Consider the following 27975-nt stretch of genomic DNA (forward strand, 5'->3'; position numbering starts at 1 on the left):
CATTGTTCTGCGAATATAAATGCAGATATGTTTCATCCTCGAGATATCATAAGGATTACCTTACTGTGGTTATGATTACCTTAGTTGATCATTTAAATTTCTCATTTCTCGAAACAAGTATAATGAAATTTATAAAACTTACTTAAAATTCAATCAAGTGATTAAAGTTCGATTGTATTGAAAATTCGAAGATTTTAAAAGACTATTAAAAGATTCCAAACGCGAATTCCAGCGGCGGATAAAAATTACGGTGAACTTCAATTTTGTAGCAAATAAAAAGATTGCAAAGAGAGAGCTGTATCTTTGCAGAAGAACCAACGTTGCGCTGTAATAAATATAATAACATTCATAAGATATTAACGAAGAAAAATCCCGCTGTACTTAAAATCCAATTACGCTACCAAAATTCAATGACATTAAAAATCCTTGACTTTTAAGGATTAACAGATTCCGCAGTCGACAGCAGCAGCGACACATAAAATATTACGATGATGAGTGGTCTTAAATCATCACTGAACAATCATAAATATTGTCTTGAAACGAACGGAATAATAAAATTCACGAAATATCAGAGAAGAAAAATTCCTTGGTACTTAAAGTCCAATTACACGAGCAAAGAGAAACCAACACACGCGATTCCTCTGTTATGATAATCGCCATCATCCCTCCGGATCTTCATCATCCCGGTAAGGCTGCATTCGCGCGAACATAATCGAGTACACACGCAAACCAGGGCTACTTGATTTTCCATACGATTTATGCGTATTTATGCGTAATACGATTGTGTATCCCGGAGAAAAGTGCTTCTCTCTTCCCATTCTTGGGCTCACCCCTTTCGTAGTGCGTCATCTGGGTCCCATTGGGACCCACGTGCACGGAAAACGCTGAAAGGTGTCTATCTCTTTCTCTTCTTTACCCAAAGGGGTTAGAACCATACCAGGCAGTCTAGTGTAAATAGAGATCGTTTCGTGATTCTGCGGTGACGCTTTGTGGGCCTTTCATCGGGATGTTTTATCGTACCAGGGTGATCATAGAACAGGCAACAATTCGAAATCACCAGGTTCAAGGATGTTGGAATTCGTGGCTGCCGCCATGGGGGTAGAATGAAGCACAGAGGGTTGCGTGCCTCGTTGATGCCCTGTTTACAGAGGGAATTTCTCTGTTTGCGCGATGCGACTGTTTGATATCGAAGAGCGAGGAGGATCCTGATCTTTCTAATGCTGTGTGTTGTAGGATCTTCGTTCGCAGAATGGCGATTAATGGAATGATTGTTTATCGGAATCAGGACTAATGGAATATTTGGTTAGATATTTGTAAGGCAGATTGGAAGATAAGGGAGTTATTACGTTTTTAGCTAAAATCCTGATGAGTTTCGATAATCAGAATTCCACTGTGTCTGACTAGAACATTGTTTATTAGAAATTCATACACGAATTCTTGAAGTACGGTCACTATCATTTTCCTGTTATTTTTCGAATTATCGTCTGATGAATTAGTGATTCATACAAATATTTTGGTATTGGTATTTAAAATGTACGGGTTTTTACGAACAAAATAAAATTTGTCTGCGATCTTGCCGTAAGCTTCTGTCGAAGAATAACCTTATACTCTTCGTAATTTAGTTTTAGGATTCTTAGAGGATGCTGTTACGCTGAAAGCGAGAAGAAATGTCTTCGAAGACGTACCCTTTTCACGGCTGTGAACCCACATGTGGATGTCAGGCGTAACACTTGCCGTGAATTAAGGGTTCACATGTACAGCCCATATCAGTCTTATTGTTTCTATATTTTTAACATTCTGAATGTAGTATTCAAATTTTTCAACAGGAAAGCAGTGCAGTAACAAGCTGTTTCTTATTAATTAATCAAGATATTGATCAGAAAATTTGAGGATACATCCAATACGATTATTTATTCTTAGGTTTTTAAGGAGAATTTCTGTCGTGTTTGAAATCTTTACACAATTCACAATTGAGAATCTTAGAACAAAATCTTAAGCTTTTTGATATAACAAAACATTGCAGTAACAAAAATTAACGAATCGTTGTGGATAGGATTCGCACGAATTACTAGAAAATAGCGTCGATTACGATACCTGGGACGTCGTTCGTCGTTCACAAAGGGATAATTAATAATTCCAGGAATAATTAACTGCGAGCTCCGCTTTTACCTCTCTCTTTCTCTCTCTGTCTCTCCCTCTCTCTCTTTCCCTCTCTCCCTCTCTGCTCTAAAACCCGTTTCGATTTCAGTTTCGCGTAGAATCGCCGTGTATCATTACCACGACATTCGAGAAACGTTAACAACTGGTAATGACTAGAGCACGATGGTTTGAAAACCTGTCAACCGAGACACGAGGCTTGCACAATACCGTTCCGGTAAATCGTGCCTCTGGCCGCAGGAATCCGCTTAGTCAGCCTCCCTTTAGCCGGAATAAATATTTCTCGAAACAATCGCGAGCGTTACGGAAACGAAAGGTGGGAAAACGTTGCATAAAGAGCCGTTTAAAACACTGATTAATTCGTTCGCCTGATCATTATTTCTTACTTCTTAGGGAGGTATCGATAACGTTTATTTAAGTCTATTCCTGACAAATCGAGAAAGAAGTTAGTTCGAAGCGAGTTGATAGAATATTCTGATTTAATTCTACATTTATCAGAATTTTTAAAAGAATGATATCTATAATCCACAGTATTGTAAAGATCACGTCGCCGTAAAAAGAAGCCACATATAAAGAATCATTCCTCAGTCAGCCGACAAATATTTTCTCTACGTGGAAGCCGAGTTTCATGTCAACTTGGAGAATGACGGATGGCCGTGAGTCCCTTGGTCGAGGGGGCCCTTATAGGGCCTGAAAGGGCACGTATAAGTGCCTTTTCGAATTTCTCGAGGATTGTGCGTCCAACGAGATATATCCCAGTAATCTGTCGATTCTTCGTGAGCAGGAAACATTTGGCAATTTCTCGAGCCCTCTTTTCATCGTTTCTTCTCCCCCTCCTTTAAACATTCTTTTTTTCCTCCGCAACGAAAGCCGGAAATTTGTCCGTGAAATAAGAGGCAAGATGATCGATCGACGCGCCTTTGCAAAAATATTCTACCACCGTGGTATAATAATCCACGAAACTTTTATTTCCAGCACGTAGAAGAGCTCGAATGTTTACCCCTTTGTCGCAGAAACCGTCCCTTGTTAAACGAGTTGTTTCAAATTAGCGATTTAATGGCACTACAGTGGCTGCTCTACTTTTTCATTATGCCAGGGAATCGTTCTACTGAAAAAAAAGCTTGTTATATACTGTGGAAAGATACGAACAATTTCACGTTTTTTCGTTCTACATTTTCATTGCGAATCGCATTCCGCGGAATAAAAATATTCCCTTAGGTTTATTAAATAATCCGCTGTGACATTATCTTCTTGTTACCACGAATCTTTCCGACTCTTTGTCCATTCTGCTTTCAGGGCAAAATTGATTATTCTGTTTGAGTAAATCGGTCGTCGAAACTGTTTTTCAAACAATTTTCCATAAATAACATTTTTATAATACCGTGCCCAGTTTAATGTGACAATAATTTATTTCTGGGCATTCGTCTTAAACGTCCGTTCAATGTGTATTAAATATATGTAGCGTTGAAATAATTATTTGATATTTGATAGCTATTTGACTTTCTACTGGTTAACGATTTACGTTCGACTTGGATTACTTTATTTCAGGCAGTTTAATTGTACTTTTTAACTTACATTTTATACAGAGAATACAGTCGACGAGCTTCATTATAGAAAACACAGAAACCTTCTAGAAAAGAAAGGTTTCCTTTGCTTGTGACAAAAAGAGATCACAGTTGACCGCTTTGATTCTGAATAAAATTAAAATAAGATAGAAGCTGATAATAAAATTAAATAGCAGCAGAAAATTGAAAACGATTTGACATCTCAAAAATCCAGATACCATTGCCTTCTTCTCAATTATATCTTTCTATCGTTAAAAAGCTCCTTAAACTGCATGACATGCATAATTTCTCGCCTCAGTTTTATCCTAAAAATTATTTAAAACCTCGAAAGTCCTTTTATTCGTAAAAACGGGCGAGATAAAAATTGGAGAGTCAGAGGGTTATAAAAGAGAGCGAGGAATAAAGGATCCATTACATAAAATTCCTCCTATCGGCAGCGTTTTATTGAATCGCGGAGGAGAAACGCGGTTACGAATAACAGACTGAAGCGTCAGTTCGAAACGAGCGGCCCGTTTCCAAATAAAATTTCCGCTGGTGTACACGGAACGGACGTCGATGCAATTATCGCGCGTCGAGCGTGGCCCGACTCGGTGACACGTTTCACCGCACGAAAATTTCTATCAACAGGTTGTCACGGGGCTGGACGCAGTTTCCAAACGGCCGGAATCACTTTCACCCCCGCATGCTTTCCCTTACTCTCTCTCTTTTTGTGTTTCTCTATCTCTCTGTGATGGAAATTGATGCATGGCAGATCGCGTTATTCGTTAAATAACCGTACCAATTCGGTGACCACGATGGAAATCGCTTCACCGAATTCTCGTGGCTATTCCCCATCGAAAACCCACTGCAATTTCGTTTCCATGAACTCGATTCGAAGGCAGATCGCGAAACAACCACAGGTATATAGCAACTTGCGAAAGTATTTGAACATAAGTATCCTTTTTTTTTTTTTTTATCAATGTATTGTACGAAAAGGTTATGCGAAACATTTTGTAACATCTTGTAACACTGACGTCGTAATGGAACACGATTATATTGGTAAAATTTGAAACAGATCTGACAATATACGATATAGCAGTTATAAGATATCACGTGAATTTAAGTATACGTTTGTAATAAATGACTCGTAACTCTCGTATCAATTTTCAGACTGATTTCGTGTCCCCTTTTAATGTCAGTGAAATTTGGAAGAGTTTCGTGTGATACATATAGTGACCACAAAAAGTATTCGCAGGTTCTCTTATTTTTCAATGAAAATTTTTCTTACCATGTTGTATATTTCATTCTTATAGTTATAATATGAAAATATTATGTACCAAGTAACAAGAAATTAAACTTACTTGTACCTAATTAATTCTCGCAAATTTATAACAAATACAATGGTGTTCAGATAGCTTTCGTAGCCATTGTACAATTTATTTATACAAATATAGTACGTCAAGTGTTCAAACACTTTCATACTCAATAATCTTGATTTTCGACGAATTGAATCAATTCAAAGTAAATTTTCTTTGATATTTCCCTTGACGTATCCCTGGACAAGCTAGCTATCAAAGGCGACCGAACGTCCGGATTGAATAATCCGTGTTTACGTACGGTTTCGTGAATGTTAGAGAGCAAGATAGTGATTATCGGCTGTCTGGTAATTTTTCTCAATTAACCAGCCTCGTCTGGCCGTGTGTAATTTGTCGTCTCGCTTAACGTACTCGAACGAGATCGATTTAGGTCTCGAACAGTTATTTCGCTCGGGTATAAAAGTTGGAAAGTTTCGTAGAACGGAATGGTTCACGCGAACGTACCGTTCGCGAGTTCATGACGTGTAACCGCGCGAGGGGACAATTTCAGCGTGCAAGTTCGATGGGGGATGCCTGTGTCTGGCGCGTTCGATTCACGGTCCTCTGGACAATTTCTCCGATGCAAGTGAAACGAAGGATCGCCGATTAACCCGTAACATAATCCCATCGAATCAATTTCACCGTTTTATTGCACATCGATATTAATCTCTTCGTGACTCCGGTTTCGGTGGCACTCGTTAATCGTAATAAACAATTTCCTGCTTTCCCTGCTACCCTTTATCGCTAATTAAAACCTCGAGAAACGTCTTGGTGTGTGGTTGAGCAGTTACGATCGAAAGTAAAACGAAAATAAAACTATAAGCAGAGAAGAGGCAAGAAATTGATTGTTTCTCGATATCGAACGATTTTAATATTGTAATTAATAGTTGCATTTCCTACATGCATATGTATTTAAAGCAGTTTTTACTGTGGCGTCTTTTATTTGTTTAATTTTATAGGTCACTCGATTTTTCGTCGTCTTTTTCTTCTCTTTTTCAATTTGTCTGTAGCGTAAGAGGGGGAAATTGAAGGTAGATCGAGTGGTAGGTAAATTCGATTCTTCTTTTTTTGTTTTATTCGGTTCGCGACCCTGACGACTACCGAATGTTCTTTCGCTCTTTCCAAGCACCGTCATTAAGGTCGAATATTTAAATTGAATTTACGAGTCTTGGCCCGAGGCTACGCGTAGGATCCAGTCGGAGATGTGGATGGATCTTAACGCCGAGATTCTCCTACGATCGACCTACGATCTCGTACAATGAAAATTATACGAAGATTAAATCATTTTCAGTGCTGAATCGAGACTTTGCATGATTCTCATATGGAAACTCAAATAATATCAACTTGAATACTTTTTAAATTAATTATTAGAAACTTTTAAGGGTAAATTTATAGTTATAGTGTAATAATTATGGATTTTGAGTATAACAGAAGATTTCTATTTTTGCTCAAGTGAAATTAGCTTGAATATTTTTTAATTAAATTTTTTTAAATTTCTGGGTGTGAATTTATAGCAATAATACAATAATTACAGATTTCGAGTGCAACGCGAGATTTTTAGTTAAATTCGAACCTTCTCAGTATATTTTGTAAAATTTTTAGTGATGACGAATTTTTTGGGTTACGAAAAAAAACCTTTAGTCCGATTTGAATTAATTCGTCTTGAGGATCTTTTCAATAGATCTCGTAGAATTTTTAGGGATGACGTTTCTATGCAATAAGAGATCTGTAATTCTTTCCTTCGAATCTCCAAGGGTTTCTTATTTCAGAAATTGAATTTCATTGGCTGTAACTTCGTTAGTAACGTAAAACCGAAGAATTTTGTTAATTATCACGCGGCTTGTACATATCTTATCTAGGATTGCCGAAAATTTCAGCGATGACTCGTCCGGTATAACCTCTCAGGGACGCGTTGGAATTTTCGTAAATTGTTGTGAACACTTTCTGCCAGACGGTTCTTAAATTCGTCTCATAAATTATTCATGCGCATCCTAAACTTGAGAATCTCGAGAACATCGACACCTTCGACTTATTTCTATACAATTAATTGCACCACGGTTATAAAATTAAGCCCATCTCGGGCAATGTTCAACAAACGTGACAAAAGATCAAGGCCTCTTTAAAATCCAATCTCGAAGAATCCTTCTGCTGTGTTTTCATCTTGCACAATTATTCCACGTCGTTTTACCAAATTCTAGTTCATACATCAACGTTGCCACTGAACTTCGTCTCTCGAACGAAATAACTGTTAAAAGGGGGAAGAAGGAGAAACCGGGAGGAGAGAAAAAAAATTCCCGCTTTCCTGAGTCGATCGATCAAGCTCCCTAACAGTCATCAAGAGCAGTCTATCCCCGAGAAATTACCGCGAACGTGATTTTCTCGGTTCCTTAAGCGTCGCGAGAAGTAAATCGTGGTCGATTAATCAGAGAATTACAGAAGTAACAGCACCGAACCGGCCTCGAGGCCACCGGGCCCGACGTTTCGCAATTAAAAGCGTTAATTTCTCGCACGCTCGCGCGATTTCGGAATTCGTCATTAGTATTTTTCATTTCCGACGCGGCTACCGATCTCGGCTTCTGCGTATCGCCCTAAAAGAAGCTCTTTCGACATCGTGAAACAAACAAGAGATTCTGACTTGATTAAACTCTTGTACAGGATGTCATGAAAATTGTACTACTTCGTGCTTAAGTAATTTTTTATTACAAGTGGACTGGGGATTTTTATGCGTTTATGATCAATTTAAAGGTGTAACAATCGATTAATATGATATTCAAAAATGTATAAAATATTCAAAGTATAGTATACTCGTCGTCAGAAATTTGTAATAGATGAAACAAATTACCGTCGCATCTTTATTTCGCTTCATAAAAATATGAAATTATATAAAAATCCGTGGTCTAATTATGAGAAACAAGCTAGATATAGGGACGCCGTAGCCTTAAATTCGTGGCGGAGGTCAAAGGGAGTCCATGGCTCAAGACAAGATAAAAATAAAGAGCAACAAAGTTACATTAAACTGAGAAAATAGTCCACGAGTATCAAGTATTCTTTGAATTAAGACATACTACGAAAACTGTCCAATTGTTAAAAGTTACGCACATTAATCAGATAAATTACTAATTAATTATAACAACAATCACTGAATGTACTAAATAGTATTCTCTGAAAAATGATCAGTTATAAAGCTCCATAGATGCGCCATGTTTTCTTGTAATCTGAATATGACGAAAAATCCTCATGTTTCTCTCTCATCGAGTTACTCTTGCTTACTCAAATATTCAATACAATCGAATGACACTCATGTGTAATTCTGTTGCTCCGCAATGTTCTACCTTTCCACTGAGATCCTGAGATCTATATATGTCGAATAAAATTTCAAATTTAAAAAACCCCTAATTAGTCGATCGCATAGTACTCCTTTTCCACTGCAAAGTTTAGTAGAAGAGATACGATAGGATCTTATTTTCTCTATTGACTACACGTTGAAAGTGAATCGTCTCTAGAGAAGGTTGAAACAAAAAAGGTGCGGTCGAGTGATTTCAAGTTGCCTTTTCAGGGTCATGTCCAAAGACTCCTATCAATTAAAAGTGTCAATTTGTAAGCCAGTGGCGCGTAATTTGCATCGAACGGAACGTCGGCTGTGATTATTTACGAGAAGAGCCTTGGGATCCACTAATCGCTCATCCTCGACGACGTAATAATTCGCACGAGAAAAATATTTCGTACAAGAGAAACAGCTGTTACGTACGTTTCTTTTTTTATGCACGAATGTGTCTTCAATACCTTTTTTCAACGTCTACATCGGTTAAAATTCCTCTCAAGTTAAATAATTCTCTCAATTTTCTGCCAACAAGAACGATTTGATATTTGTTCCCCCTTTAATTTCTGTTTTATTAGGTAAAAAATAGCTTTTTTTACGTAAAATAGTTAATAATAGGATTTTTAGTAGAACAGAGGATTAAGAGTATCTCGAAAGTAAGACGAGGTCTTGAGGGTTAAAAGACGATGAAGGAAGAAATTAGTTCAGCAATAAAGTTCCATCGGTTCCGTGGAAGCGGCGTTAATTAGCTAGTTTACGATTACTTTTCTCTATATCCATGGTTACAGTATTCCTTCCTTTTTAAAAAAAACCGCATCAAAAAGTCATTTAAAACTCTAAAAAACAGGACCTTTTTTATTGCATCTATCCAAAAACTTGGCGTGCGATCATCGTGCTATTTTTAATCCAAACTCGTTCTTGTCGATCGTTCAAACAAATAAAAAAAGAGACTCTCAAGCACCTCTTCGAAACTAGATAAAAAAAAAAAGCAAGAGAACCGAGAAAGAGACGTCGGAGAAACACAAAACTCCCATCTTCATTAACAAAGGAAGCGTCATCAAACGAATCAATTTGCTGAAGCCGGGTGAAGGGCCATTTCTTTTGTTCTTCCTCTTCGAAGCTCGAGCGTAATCAACGCTCGCGTTGAGCAGTTTTTAATCGACATTCCGCGTGATTCGAGCTGAATTTCCTGCTCGATTCCTTAATCCTCTCGATTAATCGTGGACTGGGATTCGCAACTGGGCCCCTTAGACAAAAGAGAGAGGCGCAAAAGGAGGAAGAGTAACAGAGAAGACAAAGTGAGAGAGAGACGATCGCGTTACGTGGGCCCGAGTGCGAACTTGACACCGGCAAGGACGCGTTTCGAAAGGAGGAAATAAAAAATACTGGTCCCAAGCCGTTAAAGGACGTGGCAAGTCAGCTGTTGAAGACGCACGCAACAACGATCACCGAATAAATCACGAGTAAAAGGATCGCAGACGGTGCTGAGTCGAGGTCGAGTCTCTTCGACTTGGGAATTAAGGAGGATCTCGCAAGGATCGCGAACCGACTAACGGGATACTGTATTCCAGATATTTTTTCTTACTTCTTTTCTTTGGAATTTCTTTCTATATTTAATCCTTTAGATACTTGCCTGTTTCACGTTTTATAGACGGAAAGAAAATCTCGTGAAACACGGCTATCGTCGATTCTGTTCTCGAGCAATCGTTACGTTTGCCGTTCACAAGCTACTTTGATCAACTCCATAAATTGAAAAGTACAGAAAACTGATCCTGTTTATAAATAGTGTTTCTTTTTTAATTTATCTTAGAATTTACTATTGTTTATATCAACTTCTCGCAATAAATGAATTTTGTAGAAGCACTGACATTATTCGAGGAAGAACATTTCGAAGAAAGTGCCTAAGTCATTTGTTTCTCGAGAAGTAAACACTAACCGTCCACTTATGTAATAAAATTGAGAGATGGAGAAAGAGTAGAGTTGATCAATTTGGTTTCTGAGTCTCGTAGAGTAAGATTAGGGGTAACATTTGAGCTGAATAAAAGGATTTTGTTCTATCAAATTCATGAGATCATTATTATAATATCGAGTACCTGTTTGTACCTTTTACATTTCATTGTTTCAAATGAAATAATCATATGAGCTATGGTATTATACATTATGTATTATATATGATCTAGAAGCTTGTACCTCGAAAATAGGTACAGTTACGATATGATTTGTTTCGATAACGATATTGTGTTTAAATTTATTGCATTTATGGAAATGTATCTATGCTGAAAGGACTAATAAAGTCTCCAACCCGGGACTTCATAGAATCGATACTAGGACCGTTTTCTTGGTTCGCGTTATCGGTGGTTAGATTGGCTTGATTAAAGGAGGTTCGTGATGCAGGGAAGGTTGCATGCTTCTGGTTCTGTTCTACCTGAACGCAACGTCGGTTCTGTTAAGTCAACCCTTGTGTTCTTTCGCTTGCTTCGGTTTGATCAATAATCAGTTTTCTAAGTAGTGCTGATTTATATACGAATCTCGTTTCGATGTACATTCGAAAGATTTGTTCAATTACAAACAACGATATCGAGCGATTACGCTGTTTGTTTTAACGATCTATATTCCGATCTGCATTCTCATTTTCCTACCAAGGTTTATGCAACTTTCTGTTGCACAAGATATAGGAATAGTTACAGATGGCCATATGGAGGTCCCCTCGAGGTACAACAATTATTTTACAAGATGTTACGAGATTCAATATCAGTTCTCTTGATTCTGTTCCAACACCTTACTCGTCGTTAGAATTAATAATCTTTAATACGTAGGAAAATATACAAAATGTATTTGTATAGCATTGTATTTATTATAGCGTTTATATAAATACTAATTCATTAAGTTCAAGTAGTGATTAAATTTCGTCTCATTTAATAGCACTTTTATACGGCTACAAAGGTTGATACAAATATTATAAATATAAAGGTTTTAAATATTTAGAGCGAAACAGATTTTTATTCAGGTTTCATTTCTTTGGTTGTATTCATAAAAATATGAATTTGTATAAAAATCCACGATCCAATGATTATACTTAATCGAAGTAGCCTAATGAGAACGAATGAACACGCACGTATCGTTAGGAAATGATATTCTACATTCTACAAGCGAACCAAACTGGAAAGTAGCTTCCATGGTTTATGAAACAGCCGTCCACCTCTGAAGTCTATTTTACTTTGCCCTACGGCGGTGCATCCCTGAGCCCTTCATCTCTGCGCTGTTCTTCTTCCAATAAGCCTCTCTTGCTCTCCACCCTAGCACCCATATTTTTATCTTTCTCCTGCAATCCTGTAATTCCACGACCTCATCAGCCTGCCTGCCCCGTATTTCTGTAATCGTATTTTCCCTGTACCTTACATCCTGTTGGCCTTTGGTTTATCCATGACTAAAAAAAACTACTACACGTCTACGTGTATTCCTCTTTGTAAAAAAAAAGAGTCTCATTTAGATACCATATACACTATGGTTCTAAATTCTTGGTTCGATTAAAATCAGCGAGATTCTATGGTTCAAAGTAAGATGAATATATAATAGTAATATCGAAATTACGTTGGTGTTTGTTTTCAAGAAAATCCAGTTTGAGAACTGGCGATGTATGTGGGAATTTATTTAACCTCTACCAGATAGGATTAGATAATCGATAGGAGATCATTCTACACGAGGAAATAAGACGAAAATGTAGAATAAAATTTTTACGCTGAAAGACTCGTTTTCGAGAAAATATGGTTTAATAGCGTACACGCGTATTCGACAAACTTGCAAATTTGATTTTCTCATAAACCAGATCTTAATAGAATGATTCACGCTCAGTTTCGTGTTAGAGTATTGCGTATATTGGAAGCGTTTCCTTAAGTCTCCGTTCACGCACATGAGATTATCAAATGGATCTCGCGCATTCGTTCGTTACGCTTCGCTCGTTCCGAGATTCGCACCGTTCGCTGCCGATCAAAGAAAATTATATAAACGAAATTTTATTGAATGATGTAAAGGATAGAAGCATTGATTCTTTGGACCAGGAATCTTTCGAATTACTGAGGAATTTTTAAGGAATTTTTCGATAACGTTCACCTCTGTGACGAATATTATCATCGATGATGGAAACAAATTATGAGTAGACTGCGGATTTTGATCACAGTTCACATATCTTTATAAAACGAATTTCAGAAATTAAATCCATCTGGTAATTTATCTCATTTACTAAAAAATTATGGCGAGTACTCCACTTCGGATAATTTATACATTCGTCATCATAAACGCATAAAAATCTGTAGTCTAGTTGTGAGCAATTATGCGTCGAATGAAGTAAACTGGGTTTGAATTAAAGTTATGGATTCGAATCGAGGTCGGCTATTGCTTTAATCTTCGCACTATTGTAATTATCCTCTAATACTATTCTTGAAATATGCGAGAGAAACGAGAAAAACAGATTTGCATTTATTCTAACGTGTCGCGCTGTTTTTCAACCGTTCGTAATAATATCATGAAGCTATTATCACATCTGAATTAAATATATAAATTAAATAGACGATAGATGATAGTAATAAGCATTCCGAAAACTCTATCTTTTCGTAATGTATATATCCTCCAGATCACATTAAATTTTTTAAGAATATTAAAACGAATTCAACAAGCACGAGACAAATTTTAATTAGCACACACGACATTGAGCCAAATTTAAAAATAACAGTAGTGAAAGAAATAGTAATATTCATTTCGATGCTTCCATATTTATCACAGCGAACAGAAATACATTTGCATAACATGTGAACTAAAAATCGAATCCTATATCGAACATTCTATTTCATTATACATAGAATATCGTAGCTTGAAGGTTAAATTTCCGATCGAAAACTTCGGGAAGTAGAAGCTTAGGTACAACAACACTAATCGATTGGTTCTCTTGGTCCGTTCGATTGGATATAAATTATTATCATAACGGTTATAAAAATTTGTAACGGTTCAATCCACGAAAACAAGCTTCCCGCCTGGAGGCTGCTCTGACACTTTTGCTGGACGATGTTGCGACTGACTTGCAGGATAATCTGCTCAAGTTTCTTTTCGGTGACAAGTTTGACCTAATTCGCGACCAGGATTCTTTCGAAGACGACTCTTGGAAACAAGATGACGTTTTTATCTCAAGAAACTCGTTAATCTGGGCGATGATTTTCTGACAAACTTCGAGCGAGAACCATTGAAGTTACCAAGATCGAACTGTTTGAGTTAAACAAGAACTAACGAGCAGGCGTATTATCTAAGAATTATCATAAAACATGTAAAATAGAAGCGTGATGTTGCAAAATGAAATCGAAGATATAGGAAATTCTGTAAGGAAATCAAATAACATGGATCTAGCAGGTAAATCATAAAAAAACAGATCTACGCCTAAAATATATGGTACGGCTCAAAAGTACTCAGAAACTTGCTTATTTTTTAAACTTGCTTTTTTCATTTTACAGGATGTGTATTATTTGCAGAATTATGGATGAAAGAATTTTCCACCATCTTACTCTTTGTTACAGTTATTCTGTTACACGTTACAGTTATCATGTCGTCATCAAATTGATTTTTGAAATTCAAGCAACCACAAAAATGGCATTGGTTGTTGCAAACTTCGTCAAATTTACGGACTCTTCTCTTTATTACCATTACAGTTATGTACGATAGCATGTTACAACACGATAAAATTGATTTTTAATAGCTATTGTGCAATAACAAAATTGGCGGTCGTAATTCTCAAACATTGTGAAACTTCTTCAAACTGCGTATCAGATGGAGAAGGGTCTTCAAAATGGTTCGAGAAACCAACACTATTAATTCCAGCAGCTATTACTAAAATCAATTTGTACATCAATGAGTCATGTAGTTAACCTAATCTTAAATTCATACGTACATAGTTCTGCTACAAATTGTTCAAAATTTCGGAGTTGGAAATTCACATATTCTTACTACATATCAATCAAAGTGTAACATCATCGTCGACCAAATTAAGTAAAAGATCGACTCAGTGCCTTCAAAGGAACGTTTCCAGTTTATCCACCGCTCAAGTTTAACTTATCGAATCCAGAAAAGTTGATTGCGTGTCTCTGAATGATTAAACGCGATTATTAAGCAAGAGCATCGACATGGACAGATCAGTATGATCCTCGGAAGGCCACGGATCGTAGCTGTGATCCCGGGGCGTGGCACAAAGTGATCCGAGAAAGGAATCCGTCGTTTTACGTAACAATCTCGAGCGATCCGCGATCAGCCAGGAAACTGACCGCCTCTACGCCGTTCCTCGCGTGTCCAGGATAGTTTCCACGATTCTTCGCGTCGTCCTGGTGCGATACCCTCCGTCCCCTGATCGTTCACATAGCACCGCTCGACTTCCAAGAAGTTTCAAACACGCATCGTCGTAACTTCAGGATGGAATCTCGTGACCCGAGTAAATTACTTGTTGCTTTCTATCTTTTCTTCCGTGTCCCTCTTAATCTCAATGATCTTCGATGTATCGATACGTCACGTAAGAAAAAGACATGAAAAAATTCATCAAAACGCGAATAATCTTTAATTGCTATTAAAAAGCGAAATTGCTTATTATCCTGAAGCTTTCTCTCCTTTACTTCGTGCAGTATATTCTCAATGATTCTTGCTTTATCGATACACGATGAAGAAATCCATCACGAAACGCGAGATTTGCAAATAAATAATTTTTAATCACTATGAAAAATGGAATTTAGAGGTGTCGAAAGAATGAACAAAATTGCGGGGACAAGAGTGTAATGAAGATTCGATGGCGTTCAGCATCGCATACCAATGATCTCTAGTCGAGCAGAAATAAAAATTAGGAATGCGGAGCGATATTAGGGAATGAAAGAATGAGACAGTAGAGTCTAATGAGGATTCGGTAGTCTGAACGCCGGTGGAAACCGGTCCGAACAAAAATTGCGAGCCGCGATGGTTCGTGGAATGACCGGAAGCCGCGCGACTTTGTTTCCACGCGAGAAACACCGGCTTGGAATCCGTTTCCTTCTCTGGGTATCAATTAGATCGGACAAATTAGAACACCGGCCGAGTCAATATTGATACCGACAGGAATCAGGAGGAGCGGTAATGAGCGACGTTGCTCTTTTCCTTCGCTATCCTGCATGATGAAGAAGGGGGAACGAGAGAGGAATAAAAAGAAGAAACAAGAGAAAGAAGAAAAAAAGAAGAGGTATTTAAGGCTACCGACGAACGAACTACCGTACAAAGAGGAGCCGAGATACACCGAGAGGGGCAGGAACAAAAAGGGGCGGAGAGGAAGGCAAAAGACGGACAGAGATGAAATAAGAAGACATGGAAGTGGGGAATTAAGAGAGAAAAAGAGGGAGAAAGAGAGATATCTCTATGCGGTAGCTAAAGCCAGTCAGTCAGGTATGCCTGGAGGCTAGGCCATGATAGACAAGGTCATCCTCTCCCCGGTTTACACGTATGCTGTGGCTACTGCCAGTCCTCGTTTACATTTATTTATTTATAAATATACCGCGGCTCTCGACTAATGCGCCGTCTCCAAGAGAGAGGAGGAGGAAGCAGAACGACCGGCCACACGGATGGAAGGAGACCGGACTGTCCAGACGACGATGGAACCCCTTCACCTGTAGATCGGCTCTCTTTCATTATTCGGTTAATCGCGGCGCAATAGACGCCGCGAAAAAGGCTACCGCCGTTACACGTTTCTGAGGATATAACTTTTTTCAATGCAGTTCCGAAGTTCCAGCGGTAGACTTTGAGCTGGTGCTCAAAGTGTTTCCAGTTCTATCGTTGACTGATTAGATTAGGTGGGTTTTAATTGGTTCCATTAGAATTTTCAATTAAATGCAACTTTGTATGTTACATTTTCCCGTTTACGTTCCTATAAAATAGAATTTTATGTCCACTACGTAAATATGTTCAAGATTTCTGTAGCTCCAGCGGTAGACTTTAACTCTTTGATGTTGAATGGAGCTTCCGGTTCTGTCGACGATTCATGGGATAAATGAATTTTAATTAGGCCTATTAGGTTTTTCCACCAAATGAAGCTTTGTATATTATAGTTTCTCTTTCACATTCACATTTAGCCTTTAAGAGGAACATTTGTAGAAATACGTAATTGTATGTGATATTATAACTGGTTGAAAAAATCGAATAGATCGATGAATACTTATGCGTCCTACTGTAAATGTGTTCAATCTTCCAATGTCTATTTTTACTTTTATATTTAGAGTAACAGAAAAAGATATTTATATACTGTCGTATTTATTACAGTATTTATATACTAATTAATTAAGTCCAACTATATGAAACTTTGTATCATTTAAATGCTAAATAAAACGCTTTATAAGTAGAAAATAAGAATATGTGCAAATACTCTTTACAACTACCGTATATTTTCCAAACCTTCTTAAAATTTAGGATAATAAGTTAACCTAAACTGGTATTTATTTGTAACTTGCAGATCTTCGGTAGCAAGGCAGACCTGCAGCTCCATACGCAGATCCACATGCGCGAGGCGAAGCCGTACAAATGTACCCAGTGCTCGAAGGCGTTTGCGAACTCCTCGTACCTGTCCCAGCACACCAGGATCCACCTGGGCATCAAGCCGTACCGCTGCGAGATTTGCCAGCGGAAGTTCACCCAACTGAGCCACCTACAGCAGCACATCCGCACGCACACCGGTGACAAACCGTACAAGTGCCGGCATCCAGGCTGCACGAAGGCGTTCAGCCAGCTGAGCAACCTACAGAGCCACTCCCGCTGCCATCAGACCGACAAACCGTACAAGTGTAACTCCTGCTACAAGTGCTTCTCCGATGAGCCCAGCCTGCTCGAGCACATACCGAAGCACAAGGAGTCGAAGCACCTTAAAACGCACATCTGCCAGTACTGCGGCAAGAGTTACACCCAGGAGACCTATCTGGCGAAGCACATGCAGAAACATGCGGAGAGGACGGACAAGAGACCACCGATAATCGGTACGGGGCTCAGGCCGTCGATCCACGCAATGGCGGCTCATCATCAAGACCACTATTGGCCGAAAGTCAGCCCAGATTCGGTGATCAGCGATCTACACGACCGGCTGCCTCATCACCACACCGACTACCATCAAAATCAGAACCCGGAGATGCTATTACCTGGCCACGGACACCGTGGCGAGTCCATCGAGAACGATTCGAGGCAACAGACCCCTCAACCGGGCGCCAACCATCACCCAAACAGTAGCTCGGCATTTACGCCGATCTCGTCGATCTCGATAAATTCCATCTCCTCCATGCAACATCCGCTGAATCCACTGAACCATTTGCACTACCCTGGCAGCCATCATCCAGCCTCCAGGCCGTACCTCTACGAGGCCTTCAACACAACGCAGAAATCCTCGCCGGCGTCATCCTCGTCTGGGGTCACGTCGGGCACGACCAGCAACCAGAACGCGACCTCCTTCCCGAACCAGTTGATCAGCCTCCATCAAATTAGGAACTACGCGCACCAACCCAACCTTGGAAATCTCGGGAACTTGGGAAACCTAGGGAACCTGAGCAATCTGAGCAACCTAAGCGCGACAATGGAGAGCCACGCTCTCCTCGGTGGACTCAAGGAGAAACAGTAACTCCGGCTGGTCGCGGAGATTAGGAACAAAAACTATTTGCTACTTCTCCTCGATTTCTTTTCTTCTTCTTCGTCTATACCTGTACCTCATCCTTATGTCCTATTTTTCCCGCGATCTTTACAGGGTCCAGGATGTTTGTATGATATTTTACATTGCGTTATGAGTTTGTTCGGAAGGGAAACGCCTATCGAACATTCGCTGCTCCTACGTTTCGCCCTTATACTTCTTTTAGCATTTAATTTCTATGGGACATTCTGAAAACTGTTTGCGGTGTGTGCATGCAGCCTGATCAAGAGTGATTTTGTGTAGGGTTCCTGTCTTTATTTAGGATGGTGCTGGGTGTAGTTATTCGCTGTGCGATAATAGTCAGTTTGTAAAACAACAATTGTATATTTTTATACATTTTGGTTTAACAGGAATCGCTTACACGTATAAGCATAAATATACATGAATATATATCTCGAAGATGAGAAACCTATTTAAAAAAGAAATACTGCGTTTTGTTTACTCTTTAAACGATCTCTTTCGTTAGTTAATGAGAACTATGGAAAACAGACCCATTTACGTAAATCTGAATAATTGAAAATAACGAATAATGTATAGAATATTCTATATTTGGAAGATCAGATAACTTAAAGGAAAAAATTCTTCATTTTCTTGTACAATCTTAAACGAATTTATTTCATCAAATAACAACCTGGAACTGTTAATGAAAACGATCGCAAACGTATCTAAACAGCGAAAGATCGACGACTCGATCAAAAGAGAAATACCCTACCGTTATTTCCATCGAGGAACATTAATCTTGTCGAAAAACATTTCACGAGTCGAGTGCAAATCGATTTGGCGACTTTTAATCGTTTCAATGCTACTGGCCATTCATGCATGAAGCACAAATATTAGAAAGTACCCTGTTCGATGTGGTATCGATCGGGTAACTTCCTATCGATTCGCCGAGAATCGGCAAAATCGATTTGCGATCGAAGTCCTCCCAATATAACCAAGCGTTTAACCACGACGCTGATTAACTTTCACGTTCGTAGTTAGCTAGAAAATAACTTGGAACGATAATCGACGAGCATGTTTCTCGATGTTCCCTCCGATTACCCATGGCGAATAGCCATCCGACTATCCTGAACTCTCCACTCGAATTTACCACATTTCCTAGCAAAACTACTTTCGAGATACGTCCTTCTTCAGTTCCAAGCGAATACTTTCATCCTCCCTCTGCAATCCACCCCGGAGATCTCCTTAGGTTAACGTTCTACTTCAAGTTTAACAGTCCTCCTAAGTCTTCTTTTCTTTCTATTGATACTTAATCATCCGTTGGTCCCATCGATTTATAGTGTTACTGATGTTGGAGAGAGGTTTTAATCTGGCCGAATTTTGTAGTTTGAATAAGGTTTTGTTATTATGAATGTTGTACAGTGGAGTTGTTTAGCGAAATTTAGAAATCTTGGGCTTGTTTAACTCGGATTTTCGTAATTTCGTTGGATCAGTGATTTGTGGTAGATTTTTTGGTATTTAATTTGCAAACAATGTTGTGGTTTTGTTACACGTATTTTATATACGTAGCATGAATATTAAATATTCTTCGATGTGACTGCTTCCTTTTTTTTATTTCGCGTATAAATTCGCTATAGAATGCATTAGTGTATGATCGCGTAGCACTGTACGACGAGAATATCGTACAGATGTACAAAGAATCACCTCGAAGATTATCTTATCGTTCCAGAGGACGAATTCAAAACGATAATTTCCCAGGAATTTAGAAAATAATTCTAAAAATTGCAGCAATCACGAAACCAATCGCTTTTTGAAACTCGTCCTGTACATTCAACGAAAAAATCTTGTGAAGTAGCAGAAACGTAGTTTAAAAGCAATTATTTCGTAGATCAACACGTGCAATCCGTTTCATTCAATTTTCATTATATTTTCTATTGCAAAGGTCTCTTAATTGGTATCATTGAGGTTCATGGCAATTTCGAATTGGATTATCTAATATTCAGAACGTAACGTAGAACGTAGAATGCAAAATGAAATTAAAAATCCTAAATTTTAGTAATCCAACGTGAATCATAGTCATTTATGATGCAACGATAGTATTCGAAGATTAATTTTTAACAGACAGTTTTGGTTCATAGATAGCTATGATAGTTAACTATCTATGATATAAAACAATACAAAAACTACGAATTGAAATTTAAAAAAATACTTTGAAATTAAATATTTAATTAAATATTTAATCGAAACTTACCTACGATCTAATAATACCAATTGGGGTTGATACCCAAAAATCGCTTGAAAGTCTCGTCCACCATTAGAGGAAGAGATGAAAATGAGTATAACCGGCGAGAATCGATGGGACCGCGGTTAGTTCCGTTCTTTTCGTGTTCCTGCCTCCCAGGAGCATCGTACGTATAGCAAAGCCAGGAGAAATCGTGTCGTGGAGTAGAGCTATTTTCCAAGGGGTGGCTCGCCCCCTGGAACCGGTGCGGGGGGATGGGCACACCTTTCTAGGTCGAGTGGACGTTTCGTTCGCAACGGGATAATTAACGAAGCGAATGTGTGTGTTTGTGTGTGTCTGAGCATGCCAGAGACTCTTCTGTGTATGTGTGTGCATGTGTCTGTGTATGTAGTTAGGCGAGTGGGTGATAGAGGAGAAGAAAAAGAGATAGGTGAATGGATAGTGAAGGAAAAGGAAAAGAGTTGGACGAGTAGGTGGCAGAAGAGAAGGAAAAGAGATAGGCAAGTGGGTGATGAAGGAAGAGGAAAAGAGTTGGGCAAGTGGATGGTGAAGAAAAAGGAAAAGAGTTGGGCGAGTGGATTTTAAAGGAGAAGGAAAAGAGATAGGTGAATGGATAGTGGAGGAAAAGGAAAATAGTTGGACGAGTGGGTGGTAGAGGAGAAGGAAAAGACAAAAAAAAGTGGGAGTCGAAGCATCACACGCACCATTTAAATAGGAGTTACACGCGTACACATACATTACATGAGGGCACAAATCGTGTGAATAGCTTTTTTTCAGCGAGAAAACGGAGAGCACGGGAGTGAGTGAGGGTGCAAGAGAGATTTAGGGTAGGTCGACGACAGTGCCACGAAATTATAAATGCGAAAGTAACGGAGATAATAGGGAATTAAAAAGGGGACGAGGAGCAGAGAGAAAGGGGAGAGAGAGAGGGAGAGAGAAAGAGTAGGCGAGCATGTAAGAAGGGGTAAGATAGGGTTGGAACGCGAGCAACTATACAGGCGCACAGAGAAAAAGAGAACGGTACGGAGAACCTCCATGTACATAGTTATTATATATATAAATATATAAATATATAAATATAAATAAATGAATAAATAAATATTATATATTATTATTATTAATTAATTAATTGATCGATATTCGGTAGGTGCGTAAGGGAAAAAAAGAGAGCAAGAGGATATAGACTCTACTGAAGATATTCTAAGTACCTTGTCTAACACGAATATAATTAAAGAAGTGAAAACCGTGTGAGTGAAATAAAGAGAATGAATGGGAGAATGTTCGAAGTTAAAAGAAAAAGCAAGCAATCGTTGCCCAAAGTTATTTACGATAATTTTTCTTTCTCTTAAGAGCGCGTTTCCGTTCTACGAAACCGCGGTACGATCAACCTTGACGATCGGTTCTTTCTCTACTTATCACGCCGTTATTTCTTTTCCTTTCATTTCGATAGTCTATAAAATGAAGATCATCGATCGTCATGGCTTATCGAGCCCGGTTATTTAGAAAAATTCGAGACGTACGAAAATTCGACGTATGCCGAATGAAAAGAGAGAAGAACACACGTGTACTGTAGATAATTTCTTGTTACGGCGCCGCCGATGTCTCGTTTCGTGGCTCTCTTCTTAATCGGTTTTGATCGATCCGCGAGGTGCAGGGCTATAAAAAGATTTCTCTTTTATTTTTATCATTTTCTAACTGAACTCTAACTCTTTTTACTTTTTTGTCGTTTTCACGTCCATTACTTCCTTTTCTACGAATGAACGATATTCTATTCTAAGGTCCATCTTCCTTATGGACAGAAAAAAAAATAAATAAAAAAGAAGTGAGACACACGAGACGCGACACGTCGGCGCTTCACCTGTGCTCAAGTTGTTTAAAACTATTAGTTTGTTAACTAAGAAGCGAGAGAGGTTGGAAGAAAGAGAGGGAGAGAGAGAGAGAGTGAGTTTGAACGAGAGAGAGAGAGTGAGTTTGAAAGAGAGAGAGAGGGGGAGAGAGAGGATGAACGAAAGACTGGAATGAATGAGAAAGAGTAAACGAGAAAGTGTTAATTAATAATTCCGCGTGGAAAGCGGAGCCCGATCGCGGTCTCTCGTTTCGTTCGACGTTTGTTCTTTCTTGTTTATTTCAAGATCGACTTATGATCGTCGACAAGGAATAAACGATTCAAACATAGTAGATCGTTAAATAAATGTGAAGCAAAGAGAACAGGAGAACGTCGAAGAAAGCGCGCGAGAAAAATCGTAGAACAAAAGGGGCGGTTGTATTCGGGCAAGAAATACTGAAAGGAAAAAAAAACACGAGAGCGATCGTCTTTTTTTTTCTTTTTTGTTCGTTGATAACGAAATTGAACACGAGGGTGAGGGTGGGGACGGGGCGAGAGTGGAGGAATTTGTTTTTTTTTTAATTCGGGGGTTGTGGGTGGTTATAACGAGCGTCGTCGTCTTCGTCAGGTCCCCCCGCGCTTTAATTGTGATCTTTTTTTTGTGTCTACCCTTTAGTTTCCATTTGATGATTATTTTATTATTATTTTATTAATATTATTATTATTAATATTATTATTATTATAATTATGATTTCGTTTAATAAACTGTCACATTAAAAGACAAACGTCTGACTTGGCGGAGGAAGTGACAGACTGCTAGTGTTCTTCTGTCACGTCATCATCTTCCTCCCCTGAGACTACCACCAGCCCCCATCAATTCGAAGAACCCTCTCCTTTCTCTTCTTCATGAACATAAATCGCGTGAAGGAACTCCTTATCCCTAAGTACGTTTCTTTTCTCATATTTCTCTTAGGAAACAGAGGTTCTTCCGTTTTATTCTATTATATTCTTAACAACGCGAATTTGATTTACAGATTGAAGTCACAGAGTTGATTCTAGATAGTTTTTCGTCATAGAAGAACCTAATCTCAAAAAATCTTTTCCCTCCTTTGTCTTCCACGATAGATTTTTCCACTTGTTCTTCTCTTTTTAGTTGTCTTCTCATCGTTGTACTTACTACTAGTTTGCCCTCTGTTCTGTTCTTCCGTTATCTTTTTCTTTCCTTTTCCTTTTTTCTTTTTTTTCTTTTTTTTTTTCTTTCTTTTTTTTTTTTTTTTTTGACGATAAAATCTGCAGTGAGATGCCGTCCATTATGCTTTCGGAAACTAACGAAGATTACCAAGGGACGCGGAGGATCGATCGTTCGCGAGCGCAAGTTCCTCAAGCTCGTTGATTTCGAGTCGACGAAAAATGGAATTCCTTTCTCGCGTCTTGTGGGTTTTTACGCGAATCACGCGTCGATCTTTGCGGATAACGATAAAAATCGGCCACGAAAAAAGGCAATTTCACAATACATCAGAGAATTCATTTTTCATAAACTTAGGGTATCGCGATTAACGTTGAAATTAATATTTCTTGAAGTACTAGGACTGTTAATAGATGCTTCACGAGTAAGACGAATAAGCTGTAAGCGTTCGCTCGTTTGTTTTCGTTCGTAGTTGTAGAAGCGAAAATTGTTAAATTCTTTGTCGTTGTACCATTTGAAAAATACGATACTGTTGAAAGGTTAAATTTTAATAGAATGTAGATAAAGAGTCTTTAGAATCGTAGAATATTTTTCTTCTAAGGAATGATTAAGAATTTACATTGAATGTATCAATCGCTTGCGGAACCATCGATCCTTTCGATCCTCATGTACAATCAGTTCCTTTCAATAAAATTTGTTCATTTTCTGGCAATGAATAACTGACGCAAACAAAATGATAAATTGTCGAGTCATGTACAATACGTGAATTGGTCTGCCAAAAGAATAGATGGAGAACAAAAATGATTGGAATGCTTGCGGTCTTTCGAAGAATAAACAAATTACCGCTCATTCAATAAAAAAATTTTATTTGACAATAAAAAATTACAAACTTTGCTGATTTTCTTTTTTCCTGTAGCATTATGAAGATTAAATTAACGGATAGACTTTTTCAGAAGGCCACAGGCATGTTCTTAATCGAAATCTCTTTATGGTTCCACACCGGGTCCCTTTAACCCTGAAACGTAAATTCATTCAGTCTTCGCTGTTTTCGCTGTTTTAATACTATGTACATACGCATTTAAAATTTCAAATTTTCTTAATAGAATAAAACGTGATAGTTTCATCGAATATTTCAGAACATTCTTTTGTAAAAAGCTATTGTTGAGAATCTTGGGTGTAAGAAGGTTAGGTGAAAGTACAGAATGGTTGAAGAAAGTGTTTGAATATTTACCGTAGAAAACTTCTATGCATAGAATTACGCATGTTACGTATGTTATGTATATAATAAGACTATTTAAGTTTCATAATTGATTAATTTTATTCTCTGTTACGATACGTTTTCACTATTTGGAAGCAAAAGAGATTTCTTTACAACAATAAATACAACCACTATTTTGATTATTTAAATTTTATTTTATGCTCTCTGTGAAACATATATTTGCACATATTATACACGTACGGTTTCCATGTATATTTTCAAATTTGTTTCACACTTTATCACCAGTATAGTTATAACAGTCGTATCTTATTACGGTACTAATGAAATTCTAAAATGTTCCCTAGACATAAACACATGAGACACATATAACACAATATTCGTAAAACATTTCTACAAGTGTTCGAACACTTTCTCGGGCCACTGTATTGATCTTCTCGATTGTGATAATGATTTTCTTGACTGAGAGATGAGAATTGGAAAGACTGGTTACACTTTGTTTTACCTTTAATTGAATCGTTAGCGACGTAGTGGATCGAGAAAATTGCGAAACGTTTCTTGATCGATTGGCGGGGGGTGGAAAATGGAGTAGGCAATAGTTGCGAGGCGACAATGGGAGACTCTACTTCTCTTTATTATCTGCGGATTATCCGATCGATTCCTTTTGATTACCACGTTATGTAGCGATTACCGAACGAACAATAAATGTAATAACTTTATCCGTAATCCATTGCCCACGGATCTGCTCGATATTTATCGAATTCTTCAGGGTTAAAGCGACTGAGTATCTTCTTAAAAGCGTTTCTACGAAACCATACTCGTTGTATAATCGTCAATTTCGCGAAGAGAGAAAGGGTTACAAGCGTAACGAACACGTGCGTGTCTGCGTGTACGACTGGGTAATAAAATAAACGACCGTATAAATGAAGATGTATGATAGAAACGAAAGTGCAAAAGAGCGAAAGAATGTCGAAAAGATGGAGAGACTCACATAGGCAACGTAAGGAAAACAATATATTGATTATATTGCGTGGTACGAACAGAACTGTGATATTTTATTGTATAAATTTACGGAGGACAAAGAAAAAAAAAAGATGAAGAAGATGAAGAAAAAAAAATATGAAGAACAAATCTCTAAACGGATATACTTATACGGTAGTAGAAACGCGCGCGGGATATTACTGTATTTTACAAAGAAGTGCATCCTTAAGCCATTTAAAAGAAAAGAAAAGAACAAAAAAAAGGAGGGAAAAAGAGAAAAGGGGGAAAAAAAGAGAAAAGGGAGAAGAAAACGGACGCGATCATACGCAATAGCGTGCGCGCGTCTAGGCCGGGTATCCCTTTTCGAAGATTGAGTTTCACGTCAGCTTCCGCTTTACGTACGAACCGCCTCGCGGAAGCTCTCGCGGGGGCAAATAACCAAAGGAGCTTCTGTAATAATTAACGAAGAAAAGCTTCTGAAAGAGTTGAATCGAAGAATTAAAACGACGCCCTCTGTCCGGTCCATTCTCAGCTTTAAAAGGAATACCCGGCGATTTTCGGGCCAATCGTGAAGCCCTAGCGTCTAATCGTTTCCTGTTTGTAAAGTATATATATAGATATATAATATAGATATATTATATATGAATTAAATGTTTGATAAGAGAGAAAGAGAGCGTGAGAAGGAAGTGAAAGAAGCGAAAGTGCGATACGATGAACCGATCAAGATCCGATTGCAACGTTATTCGTGAACGATTTTAAAACAGACATACTCAGATGCATACACGTGGTCTCGTGCATACAGACATCTACATACACACACACACACGCACACACACACACACACTCTGTTTAATAGTTTATATAGAGTAAGTAAAATACGCTGAATTACATCTGTAAAGTCTCGAACGGAAGATCACATTTTTTCGCGTTTACTCTAATCGTCCCTCGCCCGAGCCCCAAGAATAAAAATGGAGAAAGAATGTCGAAGAATACCGTGTTTCCTAATCCCCTGCCGATCGAGAAAACCTGACAGACAGAGAGAGGGGGAAAGTGAGTGGAATGATTCGAAGGCATAGAGAAATTGACTGATTCGGTTTTAATGTTGCTGTAAAATCTCGTAAATTTGCAAGGGGCGGTATTTTTTACTTTCGTTTGAATCACGAATAGCATCGGTGTGAAATATTTCCAGTAATTTTAAGAAATTATATAGACAGTTTTTAATGAATATCATGTTCTATAACAATTTTCTTTTTTGTTTCTGTATTTCTAATATAGATGCAAATTAAAGATAGAAACGTACAACGAACAGAATGCAAGAAAGATTTTATGGAAAAGCGGGTAAGGATAATGCAAATTTTGAAATTTGAAAAGTAAAGTTTACGATGTTTTACAGCGATATTATTTAAGAGTACGAAGAATGAAACGAAATCAGGTGTTGCTACAAATTACGTAGAAGAGAAGAGGAGGTGACAGCGTAAACTGCGACCGGTGAATTCTCAGACAAAGATCACGGGAATTCGATGCCCGTTTGGACATGCTTAAACAGCGAGGAATACTTCGACGATGCTTGGAGAGAAGAAATTTTACAATTTTTCCTTGACATGAGAAACATTCGCTGGCCGCTGAGTGGCGGAATATTTTAATAAATGAAGGGCAAATCCACCTGAATTTCGCTCCAATCCGTCTAACGCGAATCTCCACGGTGTATGTAATAATTTTTCCTTAATAAAACACATTGGTTAAAAGCCAGAAGTACTCCATAATCTTAAGAAAATGAAAAACCATTAATAAACAGAGAAACCGTCACAGAAAAATTCTATACAATTCACGATCCTTAAATCTGAATCCTTTCATAATCCAAAGTAAGTACCTCCAGTGCACGTTGTTCTTAATCAGAGAATAAATAAAAATAACTTCGGGAAAGGTAACAAAAAAATTTACGAAACATGCTCTCGAAGTGTTCCACGAGACTGAAAGACCTGAAAATTTAAATAATCAAAGTCTTTCGTGTTCACCGTGTCGCAGTCTACATCCACACAACCAATTTCATCCCCTAACGACATCGCCCGCAAGAACTTGTCGTTCGAACGCAAAATCCAGTAATTTTCTGATCCCTGGAACGATGCGAAAAATCAGGAACCATTCTCCACGATAGATAGATCATAAAACGAGAGGAACAGTGACGAAACTCGTGCTATTAATTAATAAATCGTCGGCGTGTACGCATGAACGTGATACAACGAACCGAGACGATCATCGTTCCACTAAACGTTTTGAATATTATAAAAATAGAAAAAGAAAAAAAAGAGAGATCATGGAACGTTGCTCGTCCTGAAACAAGAAACGATCGCAGACTGAATAAAAAGAGAGGAACCGTGCGTTTTTCGTTTTCTTTCTAACGCGAGCACGACAACGGTACAAAAGAATTAAAAACTAAATAAAGGGAAGAAAATGAGAAAACGAAGATGAAGATGCTCGTGCGTTCTCGTGAAGCGAAA

At 38.2% G+C, this 27975-nt stretch overlaps 1 protein-coding gene across 2 annotated transcripts in view; it reads left to right on the forward strand.

The window, feature by feature from the left end:
- LOC117154980 (zinc finger protein rotund) overlaps window positions 1-27232 on the forward strand; it is a 248618-nt gene extending 221386 nt beyond the window's left edge. For both annotated transcript variants that reach the window (XM_033330489.2, XM_033330488.2), the window contains one exon: window positions 16873-27232. In XM_033330489.2, the coding sequence (XP_033186380.1) occupies window positions 16873-18021 (1149 nt within the window). In that variant the 3' untranslated portion in view covers window positions 18022-27232. The remainder of the gene's footprint in view (window positions 1-16872) is intronic.
- Window positions 27233-27975: the final 743 nt, after the last annotated feature.

Source organism: Bombus vancouverensis, chromosome 12 (assembly GCF_051014615.1).
Source record: "Bombus vancouverensis nearcticus chromosome 12, iyBomVanc1_principal, whole genome shotgun sequence".
Lineage (NCBI taxonomy): Eukaryota > Metazoa > Arthropoda > Insecta > Hymenoptera > Apidae > Bombus > Bombus vancouverensis.